The sequence below is a fragment of the Calidris pugnax genome, unplaced genomic scaffold (genome assembly GCF_001431845.1).
Source record: "Calidris pugnax isolate Ruff unplaced genomic scaffold, ASM143184v1 scaffold18, whole genome shotgun sequence".
Taxonomy (NCBI): Eukaryota; Metazoa; Chordata; class Aves; order Charadriiformes; family Scolopacidae; genus Calidris; species Calidris pugnax.
In genome coordinates, this window is record NW_015090812.1 from 2,786,446 (window position 1) to 2,803,575 (window position 17,130).

A 17,130-nucleotide genomic window follows, 5' to 3' on the forward strand; every position below is an offset into this window, starting at 1 on the left:
TGCAAAATACTGTTGGAGGTAGCCAGAAAGTAGCCAGAAAAGCTTGATGGTACCAGCCACCAAATAACTGGAGTATTACACCAAGTAGACAGGTCTTATGCTCTTCAGAAGATAAGCACAACTGTAAGAGAAATAGTAATGTTTTAAAAGTCTGGTAATATTTTAATGGCATAAATAGAATCTGTTTTGCCCCTGAGTCTGTTCTTCATGCTTGTGCTGGTTTCAGCAGACTAATTTTATCTGCATCTCCTTAAAGTTAATGTGACAAGGATTTTGTACAAGTTAAGTCAATAAAGAACTCTGACCTAAGAATCAAACAATCTTTTCCTCCTTTTGAGTTCATGTGGAATTTTTTTTTTCAATCATCTTCCTTTATTGTTTTAAGAAACACAGGTGATGAAACAGTTTAGGTGCACTTTGCACAAAGTGTAGTTTTCAAGCTTCATAAATTTTTGTTGTTCAAGTCTATTGCAAGAAATAGTAGTGCTTTTATTGTGAAGTACCACTGTTTATTTTTAATGGGAGAAAGGTAACTTTATCATGGCTCAGTGATAGCAAAGAAAACCCTCTTCTGTTTTATTTAATTCATGCAATGAAAAATAATATCATACTCAATTTCATTAGCTTCTTTATTCACTTTCTGGTTGTTTTCTCTGTTTTTAAAGAACTTCTGTAGATTAAGTCAGCTTTGTTCATACTTTTTTTCCCTTTTTTGCTCTCTTATAACGAACTCTTGTTACCACAAAGGTAGTAAACCCACGGTTATAATCTTGGCAAATAATATAGACTCATAGAATGGTTTGGGTTGGGAGGGGCCTTAAAGATCATCAAGTTCCAAGGACACCTCCCACTAGACCAGGTTGCTCAAAGCCCCATCCAACCTGGTGTTGAACACCTCCAGCAATGTTCTCTTCCAAGCCTTAAGCAGGGGCAGACTGAGACACAGCCTCTACCTTATAACTGGATTTACTCCAGGTGCTTAAAACTTTCTAGAACTAGCTTAAACCATCCAAGCTCAATATGAATGGGTACAGCGGCAAAGAAAGCCAATAGGATACTGGGTTGCATCAACAAGTGCATCACCAGCAGAGATAAAGAAGTCATTATCCCGCTCTCCTGAGCTCTTGTCAGGCCACACCTGGAATCTTGTGTTCGGTTTTCATCCCCACAATACAAAAAAGATGTGGACAGGCTGGACAATGTTCTCTTCCAAGCCTTAAGCAGGGGCAGACTGAGACACAGCCTCTACCTTATAACTGGATTTACTCCAGGTGCTTAAAACTTTCTAGAACTAGCTTAAACCATCCAAGCTCAATATGAATGGGTACAGCGGCAAAGAAAGCCAATAGGATACTGGGTTGCATCAACAAGTGCATCACCAGCAGAGATAAAGAAGTCATTATCCCGCTCTCCTGAGCTCTTGTCAGGCCACACCTGGAATCTTGTGTTCGGTTTTCATCCCCACAATACAAAAAAGATGTGGACAGGCTGGAGATGGTCCAGAGAAGGGCCACCAAGATGATCAAAGGACTGGGAAGCTTGCTGTATGAGGAAAGGCTGAGAGAATTTGGCTTGTTCAGCCTTGAGAAAAGAAGGCTTAGGTGAGACCTTATCACCATGTTCCAGTATCTAAAGGGTGGCTACAAAGAAGATGCAGACTCCCTTTTACCAGGACTGACATGGAAAAGACAAGGGGTAATGGGTAAAAGTTACTCATGGGTGGAACTTTTTCACTATGAGAACAATCAGCCATTGGATTGATCTCCCCAGGGAAGTGGTGGATTCCCCAACATTGGACACTTTCAAGATTGAGCTGGACAGGGTATTGGGCCAAGAAAGTCTGTGCTTTTGCCAGGAAAGGTTGGACCAGATGATCCTTGAGGACCCTTCCAACCTGGTATGCCATGAATCTGTGATCTCTTTTATGATCCCTTTTACAGCCTTGTTCCAAAAAGGGTACAATTAGGTCATCCTTGCAGCGCCCAGCTGCCAGAGACAGCCTTGGGGGCTCTAAGTAGAGATACCTTCAGGTACTGCTCAGTTTGGGGAATGAGCTTCTCCTTTTAGGTGACAAAGGCATAATTTTTAAATAAATTGTGTTTGGAGGACACTGATTTGTAGTTGGGCAACTTGGATTCTTTGGAAACTTCACGAGAGGGCAAGATACAGAGGTGATTATTTGGCTGGGTTAGAGTCACCTTTCCAAGAGCTTCTCTCTGTCTTGCAGGGTGCTTGGAAGGAGAGTTGTTGGCAGTTTCTTTCTGGTTGCACTGTACCTTCTGGTCATTTTTTGGGTGAATAGCTCTGAAACGCTGGACTGGTCTGCAGGTGGCTTTGGCAAATTTGTTAAAGTTTGTAAAAATTTTGGTAGCGCTAAACATTCTTTGATCTTTTCTCCTTTTTCCCCTCACATACCAACAAGCTCTTTGGGTTCAAACATTCCAGGTTAGCTTGGTGGGCAGTTGGGTCCTTGTGCCCTTACAACTCAACCCATTTACCCAATGTCTTGAAAAATTGCCCCACTTTTCCCAGTTGAGTAATTTTCTTTCCTCTTACTTGAAGTGGAGTTACCTGGATGGTTTTGCTGGTTTGTTCCTGTTGGATTTGGTTACTTTTCTAACAATACTCTGTTTCTTTCTTAGTTTCCCGAGTACTACCCCAAATGCTCAGGCTCTTTGATGCTTGATCAACGTAGTTGCAGAAAGAGAAGAGTTATCCTGATAGGGCTGATCCTTCGTGGCACTAAACACACGAGGGATGTGCAAACCCCACTTTTTTACCTTTGGAATTCGTTATGGCACAGGGGTGTTTTACTTCTTATTAACGCTTTGCCCAAGGGTGATTGCCGGCAGTAGTCTTTTCATTTCTGCCTCCTGCTGCCACTTTGACAATAGGAACGGCAGCAGGAGGCAAAAATGAAAGGACCAGATTGAAAGAAGCACTTTGCCACTGTTGTAATTTTGAAATTGATGGCGTTTTTTAGCCCAAAGTCTCAGGAAAAAAGCTGCTTTCCTCTTTGCCTCCTATTGTTTTTCCAACAGGGAGAGACATTCTCTGATGTTGCAGAGGCAGTGGGAGGCCAAAATGAAAATAATTTTCTTCCTGAAACATTGGATAGCAAAATGTGAACAATTTCAGCAAGGAAACAGCGGTTTGTTTTTCTGTTGACTGCCATGTGGTGAATACTGGTATTCCCATTTGCCTGTGGAAAATAAATAGTAGCTGCTTTTCTTATTGAATTAATGTGATCATAGGATAATTTCTACAAATCTATTTACTGTCCCTTTTTAATATGTCATTTTCGTTCTTTTCCTTTTTCTGCATGAGAACAGGCTCTGTAAGGTGGGTGAGTAGCTCCCTTCTGAGGCCACCTGCTGCTTCTAATTCCATGGCCTCGGAGCCAACTTTTTAAGCCAGAAACTCATGGCTCTGTGTGTTCCAGAACTGCATTTATACCAATATCATCAGAACAACTAATAAATCCAGACCTAATAGTCAGTGCCAATAATTTTGTAAGAAGAAAGGTGCAGGCTGGTTCTGCAGTTGCACCGTCACATCAGTGACGCGGTTGTCGTCTGTAGTGGTTTAACCCCAGCCAGGAATTAAGGACCACTCAACCTGCTCCTTCCCCCCAGTTCCCATGGGATGGGGAAGAGAACCTGAAGAGTGAAAGTGAGATAACTCGTGGGTTAAAATAAGAACAGATTAATAATTAAAATATTATTTAATAATAATAATGATATTTTAGTGAAAAGAAAAATAACCCCAAAGAGAGGGAAATAGAACCCAAGGAAGACGAGTGATGTAAATGAAAAACAATTGCTCACCACCAACTCATCGATGTCCACCTTGTACCCAAACAGCAGCAATCCCCCCTTGACCAACTCCCCCCAGTTTATATGCTGAGTGTGACTTCATATGGTATGGAATGTCCCTTTGACCAGTTGGGGTCAGCGTGACTTTATATGGTATGGAACGTCCCTTTGACCAGTTGGGGTCAGCTGTCCCAGCCAGGTCCCCTCCTAGTTTCTTGTTTACCCCCAGCCTTCTCACTGGGGCATGAGAAGCTGAGAAGTCCTTGACTTAGTGTAAGCACTGCCCAGCAACAACTAAAACATTAATGTGTTATCAATATTATTCTCATGCTAAATCCAAACCAGAGCACGATACCAGCTGCTAAGGAGAAAATTAACCCTGTCCCAACCGACACCAGGACATGGTCACCACAGCATGGTGCGTGATGCTGTTGTGATCTACTGCATCAGGTTTGCAACTGTTTTAACTCATACTGGCATGAGTCTTCCAACAAATACAAAGAGGATGGCTCAAGGAGAAGAGCTGCAGCCCTGGCACGGGGCTGTGATTGCATCCAGTGTGGTGCACAGCCCCGTTTCTGTGGGCGCACACAGCACTGATGCAGTGAGAGCCCAGAGTGTTGACACGAGAGGGCAAAGTGTAAATCAATGAAGGGCTTTTTCCTCCTGCTCTAGCTGTTATGGGCTAGTGCTCTTTTCTTTGGGGACTTTAGTGTCTGTAATTAGTTATCTTGAACGGAAAGATATTTCTCTTATTGAACGTGTGAGAAATTTGGGAATGTTAATCAGCAGAGCATAACCTTTTCTTAACTTGCTCTTTTTATAGTCCCGGAGAATTAACATTTATCTTAGGGCAGCACAAGAATTTGGCATTTGTGTGAAATGAACTGATTCTCCACCCTTTCGCTTTCTTTATACATAACAAAAACTAAACTCTTTGATAGCCTCATCAACAGAATGTATTTGTAGGCTTTGAAGTGTAAATTGTGAATTTGTGTGTCTCAACATGACTTTGGGGCGCTGCGTGTAAGCGCGTGCATGTCTGTGTCCTGGATTAAAGTCTAATTAAAATTGTTCCTGAAAACTACATACTTAAAGCCAGATATAGGTAGACACATAAAAGCAGCTGGATTTATATTTTATTTTTTTTTCATAAATTCTGAGCACTGTTAGTTCTTGTAGGATTAAAGAGAGTCAGGGGAATTTAGCAACTCTGCAAATCTTGTTGCATGTTCACATACCGAAATAATTATTTAGCTGCTCATCTTTAAATGATCAGTTTTCTTAGTGTTGGCTAGTTTTTCAGCTGCTCTAAGGTGCTTCTCAGTGCTACAGTGGAGCTTGGAAGGAAAAGCAATTCTTATTTATTTTCCTCATCCCCAGCAAGTTCACTTTCAGTTGGGAAATGGCACGTTCTGGGGAAATTTAGCAGCACCGTTTGGAGTGGCCTCTCCTTGCTGCTTTGGAAGTCCTTTATGGAGATTTTTGGCAGTAGGTGGTATCTTTTGGCTGCCCCTTTAGGGCTGTTTTGCTTGGGCATGTTAGTGCAACTGTGATGGGTCCTTTGGTTTTTAGAGCTTCTATCATGCCCCGTCCAAATGCAGTGCACATATTAATGCCAATTAAGGATCACTATAAAATTAGTTACCTTTTCTTAGTGATTTTTTTCTCAGAAGCAACCAATTTCCTGCTGACATCCAGGCAAGCGGGTAAGGAATGAACCGGTTGGTGACCCTGTTTTCCCAGGGGCTTTATTTACTTGACATTTTGATGTCTGTTTGATTTAAACATTTACCCCAGCTTTGAAACGGTAGGTGAACAAAGTTTGCTGAACTATCTTCTGTCTTATAAAGAGAACAATCCACAGATAGCTGTCTTCTCCCTTCCCCTCTAGTTGCACAGAAAACATTGTTTTTATTCTTAATCTCTAAGAGCAGAAGATCGACCACCAAATTTTCCTTGTTTCACTTTTGGTCACTCCCTAAAGCTTGCTGAAGAAGGCTGATACCCCAAAATGAAGTTTTTACTGCAGTGTCTCATTTCAGTTTGAATCGGTGTAGAATTTGGGACTTTAGCTGCTTCTGCATCCAGCCTGTAAAAGGCACCTTACAAAATGGCTTTCAAAGATTTATGAAGACTTGCATGGTGCAGAGGCTGAAAGGAAGTTTAATTACATTCAGCTTTTGGTCATTTCTGTGTCTGAGGATGTGCCCATATACTGTCATCTCAAAGACCATCTAAGAAAATAAAATTGATCAGTGAGCCTTCTGGCTAAAACTAAAATGAGTGCTTTGTCATCTGCCCGTGGAGCGTATGTGCTCAATCACTGCCATCTCCTGCGTGCTTGCCCTGGACTCTCCATCACTGAGATTTGTCCTAAATTTTAATCAAATGTTATTTTATACTGAGGCCATCTCTGTAAATAATTGAATTCTTCTCTTGACATACTCACACATACTTCTTTGTACTATAAAGAAATAATTTAATCTGGTCCACGCAACCATTTTGCTTTAGAGACGGTAAAATGTACATCTTGTTCTGTATTAGCTCGTGTAGCGTACAAAGTGTTAAGATAAAAACTTGGTAAATGCGCTTGCTGTCACCTTGTGAATGACATCCCTGCTCATAAACCCCTGATCAAAGACAGCAAATAATATGGGAACATCTTATTTACTCTACATAAGAAACTTGGTTGCAAGAGCGGGGATGTGTAGGTGTCTTCGAGTACAGTAATTCACGGGCTAATAATGCCAGAAGCCGTAAAATCTCTCAGTTGGAGGTTACTGTGAATAGCAGTGCTGAACAATTGGGAAGGACTGCTGAGATGATAGTCTGAATGATGATTGAGTTTTCCTGGAGAGCCCTTATCTGTGTTTAAAATTGTAGGTAATGTTTTTAAATTTAACCGTAATAGAAGTTCATTGAGCCTTCGGAGTGGTTGCTGTTTCCCCTCGCTAAATGGTTTGTCGTGTTCTGTAGAAATATTGTCAGTCTTCACATTCAAGACAAATGTTGATGTTGCTGTCAAAATGGGGCATTTTTACCTTTTCCTGATCAGAAGGACCAACAGGATGGAAGCACCAGCGGGACGGGAGGGAGGTTCTCCCTCTAGCTCCTCCAGCTTTGAGGCTCACGTGCTTCCTGATGGCACTCTTGGGCAAGGGAATCTCATAAGAAGAAGTAGATTTCTTGGCAGAAGGAGGTTTAAAAGGTAGTTTTCTGAGGTTTTATGCATTTTTACCTTGGCAAGGTCACTTTTTAAATACAGTAGGTGCCATCAGGGTTCATCTGTTTGACCCTACAACAAATTATCTCTAGCTGGGTAAGTAAGCTAAAAGAGCTTTTAAAAAGTGCAGACTTTTTAGGAGCTTCCCTATCAGTTGAAGAAAGAAGTTTGCATTCAAGTTGTACACAAAACCCTTGGTTACAGTATAGGTTTCTATATAGAAAAGAGGTACTTATTCCCTATAAAATTTTAACATGCTTTTTAAGGTTGTAATCCACCCCCCAAACATAGGTTGCTTTTTGCTACAACATGCTTTAACACCCCCCAAACATAGGTTGCTTTTTGCTACATCAGTAGGTTTTTTTCAGTTGCTAGGAATTAGCCTTCACCAATGAAATAAAGTGCAAAATTCAAAGTATGTCTTCATTTAAAAGGTGGGAATGATTGATGTTGTAAGCAGATCTTAACTGCCAACGTACTCTGATCACTTGAGATGAAGTGTAGATCTTGAAATAAAACCCTCAAGTAACTCTCATGTTAAAAGAAAAAAGTTAAAAAAAAAAAAAAAAGAAGTTAAAAATGGCTAATTGCAAGAAATTCATTTGAGAAATATTGCTAGAGGAAGAGAATCCCTACTGATAACTCCAGAAGTTAAATTGTGTGCATGTATAGTGGTAGATAAGATGTATTTTCTTTTCTAAAATGTTATCACAGAATCACCATGGTTGGAAGGGACCTCTGAGATCGAGTCCAACCTCAAAAAAACCCCACAAAACCAACCAAACAAAAAAAACCAAACCCCACAAAAACTAAACAAAAACCACAACACCCCACCACATCACACTCACCCACTAAACCAACAGTCTCGGGCACTAGAGCATGCCCTGAAGAGCCACATTTACACGTTTCTTAAATACCTCCAGGGATGGTGACTCCACCACCTCCCTGGGCAGGCTGTTCCAGTGCCTGACCACTCTCTCAGTAAAGTAATTCTTCCTAATATTTAATCTAAACCTTCCCTGCTGCAACTTCAGACCATTTCCTCTGCTTCTGTCAGTATTCCCTTGGGAGAAGAGGCCAACCCCCACCTCTCTACACCCTCCTTTCAGGGAGCTGTAGAGGGCAATGAGGTCTCCCCTCAGCCTCCTCTTCTCCAAACTAAACGTTCCCAGTTATGTTAAAAAAGGAGGAAGATTTTACTTGGCAACTCCAAGCTTTCTACCTCTAGCAGAAAAGTTCAAAAATTAGATTAAGAGATAGCAGGAGGGTCTGAGAACTTTTGGGTTCTATTTAGTTTTAAAATCCCAAATAAACATGCTGCACTGAATTTTTTTATGCCCTTGGAGGAAAAATTGTGTTCCCAAGGTGCTGTGGTCCTGGTATGAAGATCCATCCCTTTGTGTGATGGCCAGCTTTGAGCCCTCTCCATCGGATGTGTGGTTCTGTGAAGCCATTGAGGAAAATATGCCATCGAGGAGAATAATCTCTTTGAGCTTTTCATGATTCCTTCATGAATTGCTGTTTAGTTGCTGCTGTACTGAAGGGTACATAAAATTATGTATGAGTATTTTCTTTTAACACCTGCATATGTGCTTTTTTTTTTTTTCCTGGGGAAATCTGTGGTTGATTGAAATTACTGTGAATTTTCTGCAGATAATTGATACCAAATGAAGCTGTGCACCATGTGTGTATGCATATGTGCCAATACATAAAATTATAGGTGCATATATTTGTGGACATAGGGGGGGTATATATGCCCAGCTAATGGGAAATATCATTCATGTACTAATTATTTCACTACTTTTCAGTGTGTGCGGCGTCTTAGAGGTCATTCTGCACCGCAGTGTTTTGTATTTCCCACTGCATTGGTGCTATAAAAATGCTAATTGTCCCCATGAAGATGTAGGCTGTTTATAAGTGCATATGCGATTGTTTTTCAGCCCTGAAAGATATAAGGAGGTGTTATTTCAGGTTTATAATTTGAATGTGTGATGGATACAACTTGGACAGTTTATTAGCTAGAAAAGACAAAAAAAAAAATAGATAGCGGTGTGTCGTTCTTCAGCGAATTGATTGCCAGGAGCATGTTATTGACTTTGGTGATAATATCATTATGTATTTTACAGTCGTAAAATCAAGAAATTCAGATTATGCCCTGAGGGTTTCACACATTTAAATAAAGGATATAGCCATTTCCAGGGCTATTGGTTTAGATTAGTGAGTGCTGTGAAGAATGTGTAGTGTGTTAGAAGGGCACACAGGAAAAGGCAACAGTGTGCTTATTGTGGTGATGCTTTGGTTTATTTTCTTTATCTATTTAAGAAATACGCTTACTTACACATCCCCTGGGAGAATGAAAAGCGTTTGCTCTAAATGTTAGCATATTAATCCAATGTTAGCTTGGTGCTCTGTTGGACTAAGAGCTGAAATCAAGTGTAATCCTTCATTTGTACCAAGAGTGAGGGGAAGACTTCTTGAGATACTTGAGTCGCTCACCAAAATACACAGTGTCTGGGGGAAAAGAACCTTGAGTGAGCTTCAGTGTGCAAAGTCAAGAGCATTACCTGGAGCCAGATAACACCCTCTGGATGTCAAAGTTAGGGTTGAATGGCAGCTGGTGGGCTGCTGGGATGGTAATGTACCCCGAGTGGCTCCAGAGACCACTGCTGATGGGTACAGCCTCTGGCACTCAACTTGGGCTGCTCACATCAGGATCTTCCACAGCAGCTTATGGTCCTCTTGGACTGTTTACCAGTCACATCTTGAGACTGAATGCACTTGATGTACTTTGGTTGACCACTTGGGGTTTGTCTCTAGCTTGCTTTACGGAATCTGAGTTTAATTAAGGTATATTGCCTGAAATAAAAATGATTGACTGCCTTAAAAACCTTGTTTATTACTTCTACAGCATATTTAGTGAGATAGATAATACACCTTAACGCCGATTGCGATGATAAGCCTCTCTCTACTTTAGATGCAAACTCAGAAGCACATTGCATCACCCAGCTCTGGGGATTTATTGTTCTCTTAAAAGACCATGGAAGTCCAAGTGCAATGTCACAACTCAGCAGCAAAGGTCATACTTTCCCACTTACGCAGGAGCAGTGGCTCCAGCTGGAACACATATGGCTTAAAGGTGAACGGTGCCATCTATAGAAGTAGATAAAATAATTACTCTTACATTTACATTTTAAGGGCCTCTGAGGATTATAAATCTATATGCTGCAAACAAAACATTCCGCCGCCTGTGTCAACAGCAGCACATTTTGTAATTAAAAGGGTTCACCTTTCTAAATTGAATTTGTGTGACATTGTTATTAGTGGGGTTTTAGCTGCTGCATTTTTTCTCAGTTTGGGGCATAAGAATCAAGTTGGTTTGGAGTTTATTGATAATCTGGTTCCATTTTGGGTTGTGATATGCTTCTGTCAAGTTGTGAACAAATGCTTAGGATATTTCTTTGCTTGGGAAAAGATATTTATGGAAGAATTTTTGAGCAGACCATTGGAAAATACTCATTGGTCTTGAAGTTAAAAAAGTTTTTAGATAAAAAGTTAATATAGGGTCATTTTAGAATAACTTACTGGTGCTAGTCCTTTGACGAAGAATGCTGGACCCACTTAAAGGGAGGGTCTCAAGAGGATGGGGCCAGGCTTTTTTCAGTGGTACCCAGGGACAGGACAAGAGGAAATGGGCACAAACTTGAATATAAGAAGTTCCATCTAAACATGAGGAGGAACTTCTTTCCTGTGAGGGTGGCAGAGCCCTGGAAGAGGCTGCCCAGGGAGGTGGTGGAGTCTCCTTCTCTGGAGACATTCAAAACCCGCCTGGACACGTTCCTGTGCAACCTGCTCTGGGTGGACCTGCTGTGGCAGGGGGTTGGACTAGATGATCTCCAGAGGTCCCTTCCAACCCCATATCATTCTGTGATTCTGTCATTCTGTGGTCCCTACCTGCACAGGGTATGATGGGCAACAGAGATGGGCAACACCTGGTGTGGCTTTGAAAGCTGTGCTCTTCTCTGCAGTCATGAAATCCTAAAATGAGATCTTAGGAAACGTGTTGTGGAAAGAAGTGGTTGTCATGAAATACGTGCTTCTGATTTTGCTGTAGCTTGTGGTCTGGTAATGATTTGAGACCTCGAGCTTGAGTTTTCCCTAAAAACCTCATAGCGGTTTGTAAACGTCCCCCTTCCTGTCCTTGAGAGAGGTTATTTGTAGTTTGAGGAAGGCCAGCTGAGAAACAAAGCCCCAAGATGCTGCTTCTCATTATTCCAGGATAATCCTCCTTCCAGCTGGCTGGGACCGAGCGAGTGGGGTGGCAGGGGGTGGCTGGGGAGCCCAGAGCAACAGTGGGTCTCTGCTGACAAAGGCGGGAGCCATGAAGAAGAAGAGATTGACTCGGCTTGTTACGGGGAGAGAAAGAGGCAGCACTTTCCCGGGTGGGTTTCTGGCACAAGCACATCTCTCTGGCTTAGTGGTTTAATGTTAGCACTCAGCCTCCTGAAGCTTAAGAAAAGTTACAGTCTCATAATTCAGGCATCTCTTATTTATGCTGTTTCAAACACAGAAAGGACCTTGTTCAAGAGCTGTCGTTTAAAAAAAAAACACCCAACTCTTTTGTTTTAATGATGAGAGCCTGGGTTATGCCTTATAAGTGTCCAGTGTGCAAATGAAGGGCCGCCCCACATAAATTTCCCATCTCACGAGTGCTTTAAAATCAACCATACTGATAGTGTTCCCTATGGTCATTTTCCAAGCAAGTAGAAAAATTTTCCTTGCAGATTACAGCCCCGAAATTTTGGAAATACAGTATGAGCATAGATTGGGGGAGATCTGGATATAAGCTGAGAAACGGTGACTGTTGCAGATGGCTGATTTATAATATAGGGCAGCGCGTGTGTGCATTCTCTATGCTTTTTCATGGGACATATGCTCTAGGGTTTTACGGTTGAATTTGTAGTCTCTAATAATTTACAATTTCCACCACAGTTTAAAATATCTACATCATTTTCAGGTTGATGATTTTTCCCAGTCATTTATCCCAAAAGCACTTTGTCTCACTTAATCTGGGTCATAATTGGCATGGGACTCGCGCGTAAGCAAACATAGCCATAAGTTGTGTTTCAATGGGCTATTAATGTCAGGGATTTAGTTACGTGCAGGAAAAATAGATCAGAGGTTGGAATAAGTATAAATGTTCAAATAACTGATGAATGCAAGGTCGCTCTCATGACTCGGACCCAGGAGACACTCTTGAACACTTACACGCTCCTGCTATTAGCAAGCAGCTGCCTTCGGCTGTAACGAAGATGTAAGGTTGGAAATTGTTGGCAAGAAAGCTGTTGGAATTGGATTTTATTTACTGCAAATCAACAGGATGTCTTTGCAAGTATAAAAGACATACGGAAGAGTCCACTGTTATCGTTGTACTTCGTCGTGTCTCCAGATGTTCTGCCTCCTGCCCCACTCTGGAGCTGAAAGCGGAAAACGGGTTTTCATTGTTTTTAGCCTGACGGTGCTAACATCTGCCTTGGCATTTCCCTGGGGAATGGTATTAGCACTTCTTCAATTTTCTGATTTATCATTTATGTCTCATTAGATGTATTTTTTTTTTTAAGTAAAATAATGTAAGAGCATGAAGTTTCAACCCTTGGTTTAATTCTTTTTGAGAGTGTGAAAATGAATCAGGGGAAACAGTTGAGTGGCCACTGAGCTCTTGTCAGCTGCCTTATTTTTAAGGGGCTATAAATGAGGCATTAAAACATTGGTCTGACCTGGTATTTTCCGTTGAAAGAAATAGTATTTGTGTGCTCAAACACACTTGAAGATCTCAATAAGCTTAAAATAGCTCTATTTTTTTAACATACATTTAGTCCTTCATTATCTCACAGCATGGGCTGTGCTGTACTCTGGGGGAAGGAGAACAAAATGAGTGTCTTCATTTGGAAGTTCTCTTTGTTGCTTATGTATGTCTCTAGTTCTTCCTATAATGGTATTGTAAACATTTCAGTTCCATAGTTTTGAACATGTTTATTCATCCACTTGATGGGTGTGTAACACTTATGAAGTTGACCCAAATTTTCACTGCTGAAAAGGGTGCTTTTAATAGAAATGCAAAAGAGAATAGTTCTACCCCCCCACCATTCTTCTGTACTCTCTTTGTCAAAAACTAGCTGCACAGAAGCAGATTTTATTAATTTTTCAGTACTTAAATCTAACCTTTCAAAAAGGGATAAACTGTGGAGAAAATTTGGGCCTAAATTGTGAAATAAATGTGTCTAATACTAGATTCTTACCTATGGTTCATTTATAGCAGGCTCTTTGTGCATTTTTCACAATAGCTAGAAGGATGGGGCCAAATCAGTGACTACAGCTCCTAGGTGATAATAGTAGAAATTTTAGCAAGGTCAGTCCAAGTGTTCTGGTGGAATCTGTTTGGCCCGAGAGACTTCAAATAATTCTTTAAGATCTCACATTTTCGCTTGCTTCTTTGTTCCTTGGAAGTTGTTTGTTTGGTGACTTGCTTGGTTGCAATTATTTACAGTTCACTGCTGGTTTTTTGAGAACCTAGCAAGAAATTCCACAGACAACTGCAAAATATATCTTTAATCAATTTTAGGAAGACCGATTCCCTAACTAACGTATTTCTTCTAGCTGAGACACAACATAAGCTCTGCTGCGGACAGTGGGGGAGAAAGTCTTACTGAGAAAACTATCCCTCTCTTGGATTGCTGTAGTGTCAGCATCGTGTGGTTCAGGCTAATCTGAGAGTTGTAATTTATGTACATGGGCCCTATCAGTATGGTGCCATCTTACACCCTGATTGCTTTTTTATTAAGAAATATCTTGTGCCATTTTTTAAACTTCTCAGGATGAGTCTGTGAGAGCTGACGTTGCTGGTTATGTTTTTTCTGTATACATCTATAAGCAGAAATAATAGAAGAAGGAGACAGTATTTTTTCGTGCCAGTTTTAGAGCAGCAATATTCTATAGGCAAATAACATCGTTTGTTTTTTCATCATTCAAATGGTAATAGTGTAAATATTGCTGATACGGTTAGATAAGTTGGTGTACGAGGAAATAGTAGCATGTTTCTATTAGAGTTTTGTCTGCAAAATGAAAAATTCTCAAGTGTATTGGGATTAAAACAACCCATACAGATCAGAAGTTTTCAGATCCACGAGGTCTGATTCAGGCTTATCTCTTATTTCTGTAAACCTAATTTGTGTGCAAATTTTGTGCAGAAGATTGTGTACGGCAACAATTCCACTGTGGATTCACTTGAGGTAGAAGGGCAGAAAGGTTTTATTGAACTAGGACTTTTCTTCTAATTTTATTGAAATGTTCGCTTGTTTTGTTGTTGAGGTAGGAATTAAATCTAATTTGCCACTTAATTGCGAGTATGTATTTATTTGTTTTCCTTTGCGCTCATGCAAATTTCCTTGTTTCCCTTCTGTCTTTTCAGGTCAGGATCGCAGTGAAGCCACTTTAATAAAGAGGTTTAAAGGTGACGGCGTCCGATACAAAGCAAAACTGATTGGGATAGATGAGGTTTCTGCCGCACGAGGAGACAAGTTATGCCAAGACTCCATGATGAAGCTCAAGGTGCAGTGAAACTTTTAATGTTTAATATTATGGAGTCGAGGGGAGAGAATTTCAGCTTGAACTTTTACTCATTCTCCTTTCGTGACACTCAGTCACACTCTGGTTAATTATGTATTGAAATCAGTCAATTTTACATGAACCCCTGGCTGGTGGTGCTTATCCCAGTTTAATTTTAATACATTATCTCTGAGTTTGGTAGTTACTCATGATTGACATCATTGCAATTTGTCCACAAAATTATAAACAACACATCTGCAAATTGAATAATTTTATTATGCAAAAGAGGAGGCTTACCACTATGAAGAAAAGTGGTGTATCAGAGCATTTTATATAACAGTGCTAATCATCTACAGCCCTGACTTTGACCATTATATCCTGTTGGGAAAAGCAGGAGAGGGTGAGGGACGTTGTGGGGTGCAGGTAGCCAGAAGCATCCTTTATTTGGCCCTGGGAAATGTGGAAGAGCTGGGGTGGTTGAGGAGGAAGGATAGATTGTGTTTTTCTTGTGCGATGTTGGCTGTCAGCTTCCCATCTGCATTGCAGGGTTAGGTCTAGGAGTAAACCCTCCACAATCTTTTTCCCATTTTTTTCCTTCCAGTCCTCTCCCCAGCACTCTGCCGAGATTGCTGATGGACTTCCTATTGCTATTTTTTTCAGGAGAAGAAATCACTAAATAGCATCTTTTACACTACCAAGTAGCGGGGTTCCAGTCCCAAGGAACTGGGAGGAACAGGTGGTTGTTCAGGAATAAACAGCAAAGGGTGACGTGATGATACGGTTCAACGCTCTAAAAGCAAGATCTGGTAGACAATTTACAAATCAATTATGAACATTTTATGACAGGCAAGGGCCAATCTGTTGTAAAAGGTACACAGTTGATTTATCACATCTGCCACGATATTCCTACCTGGTTTAATTGTATACGGGATATTCCTCATCATTTCATAGTTCCTAGAAGCACCTTGGGAGAGTCATCACTGTTCTGCACAAGCCTTTTTGTCTCTCTTTTCCATGGGTCACCATTTCTGCATCCCCCAGCTGCCCCATACCTGTTTGCAAAGGGGCAAGACTAATCTGAACAGCACTGGGAGATGAGTAAAACTATTAAAGGAAAGGAGGGTTAGAAATTCCTGTTTGTGTGGAAGGCAGCATAGCGTGAAGCTGTGGGCTCTGGAAACTTAGTGTCTGGCCATGAGTTTTAATGCCAGGCATAAAGTTTTGACAAATGACTCCATTTGACTATTGACGAATGACTCCATTTTTTTTTTCTCTTTCATTCTCATGTCTGTGTAATGAGAACAACGACCTCATGAAGGTCTTAAAACATAAGTTAGTGGTTTTTAAAACATGTTGAAATTACAGAGCACCAGATAAAGGCTCAGTATTTTTGTTTATTTACCAGTGCGATTATTATATTTGATCTTATGTCCTGAGAAGGTCATGAGAAGGTCGTCTTAGGTCCTGAGAAGGTGGAAATAGAATTTACTATTATACTTATGCTGTGGGACAATAATATGAGATGCATATCAGCATGTTAATTTATGAAGTACAAGTCTGAGATTAGGAGAAAAAACTAAGCCTCGAACCATACCTCTGCTATAAAAAACTGATATTGATTTTGAGAAGAATATTCTTTTATAAAAAGCTCAATTTGCTTATTCCGGGTAAACATGCCCATGAAGTAAGCTAAAGTTGGTGGGTTTTTTCCTCCACTGCTTGTTGTGGTTATGTTTCATGGAAAAAAAAAAAAGAAAACAAAACAGCTTATAGCTGGGAAAAGTGTGCTAGAAATGACCTTCAGCTTCCATGAAAACAAATTTCATGGAGGATTAGCTAGTGCAGGGGTTGGAAGTGGGAGCATGTTTGAAATGCTGTCTGGGTAGTGTAAAGAGATGTGATACCTTGCAAAAAGGGAGGAAGAAGCCAGAAGAGGGGGGCTGTTCCTGGAAAGCCCTTAAGTTTTCCTAGAAAAGTAGAGAATCATCCACAAGGAAATCTTTGTCCTCTGCTGTGGCACCCAGAAAAGTAATAAAGCAGCCAAACTGCTCTTTGTTTCAACAGGGAATTGTCGCTGCGGCTCGTTCGAAAGGAGAACATAAACAAAAAGTCTTCTTAACAGTCTCCTTTGGGGGAATCAAAATCTTCGATGAAAAGACAGGGGTAAGTAAAATAATCATGTGATGGAACGAAATTGAATCTTTTCATGGGTATTTCTGTAAAAGCATTTCCTGCCTGGGCAGTAATGTCTCACCAGTGTAAGCACACCTGAAGCAGCATCTGACAAGCTTGATAAAGGGTTATCATATATCAGAGCAAGCCTTTAGATAACTGAGGTGTAAAGTATAGGATGGGGACGTGGTTTATTGTAAAGCCTTGTCCTGGGTACTTCTGCAGAGCCATTTACTTCAGTACCCAGATGCTCCTTACATCCATAAACACTCACAGTTCTGAGTCCAGAAAGTGGCAAAAAGGGATTTGTTTTCC

At 40.8% G+C, this 17,130-nt stretch overlaps 1 protein-coding gene across 10 annotated transcripts in view; it reads left to right on the forward strand.

The window, feature by feature from the left end:
* Window positions 1–17,130, forward strand: part of DAB1 (Dab, reelin signal transducer, homolog 1 (Drosophila)) — a 544,445-nt gene that overhangs the window by 462,789 nt on the left and 64,526 nt on the right. For all 10 annotated transcript variants that reach the window (XM_014939420.1, XM_014939417.1, XM_014939424.1 and 7 more), the window contains 2 exons: window positions 14,507–14,646; window positions 16,708–16,806. In XM_014939420.1, the coding sequence (XP_014794906.1) occupies window positions 14,507–14,646; window positions 16,708–16,806 (239 nt within the window). The remainder of the gene's footprint in view (window positions 1–14,506; window positions 14,647–16,707; window positions 16,807–17,130) is intronic.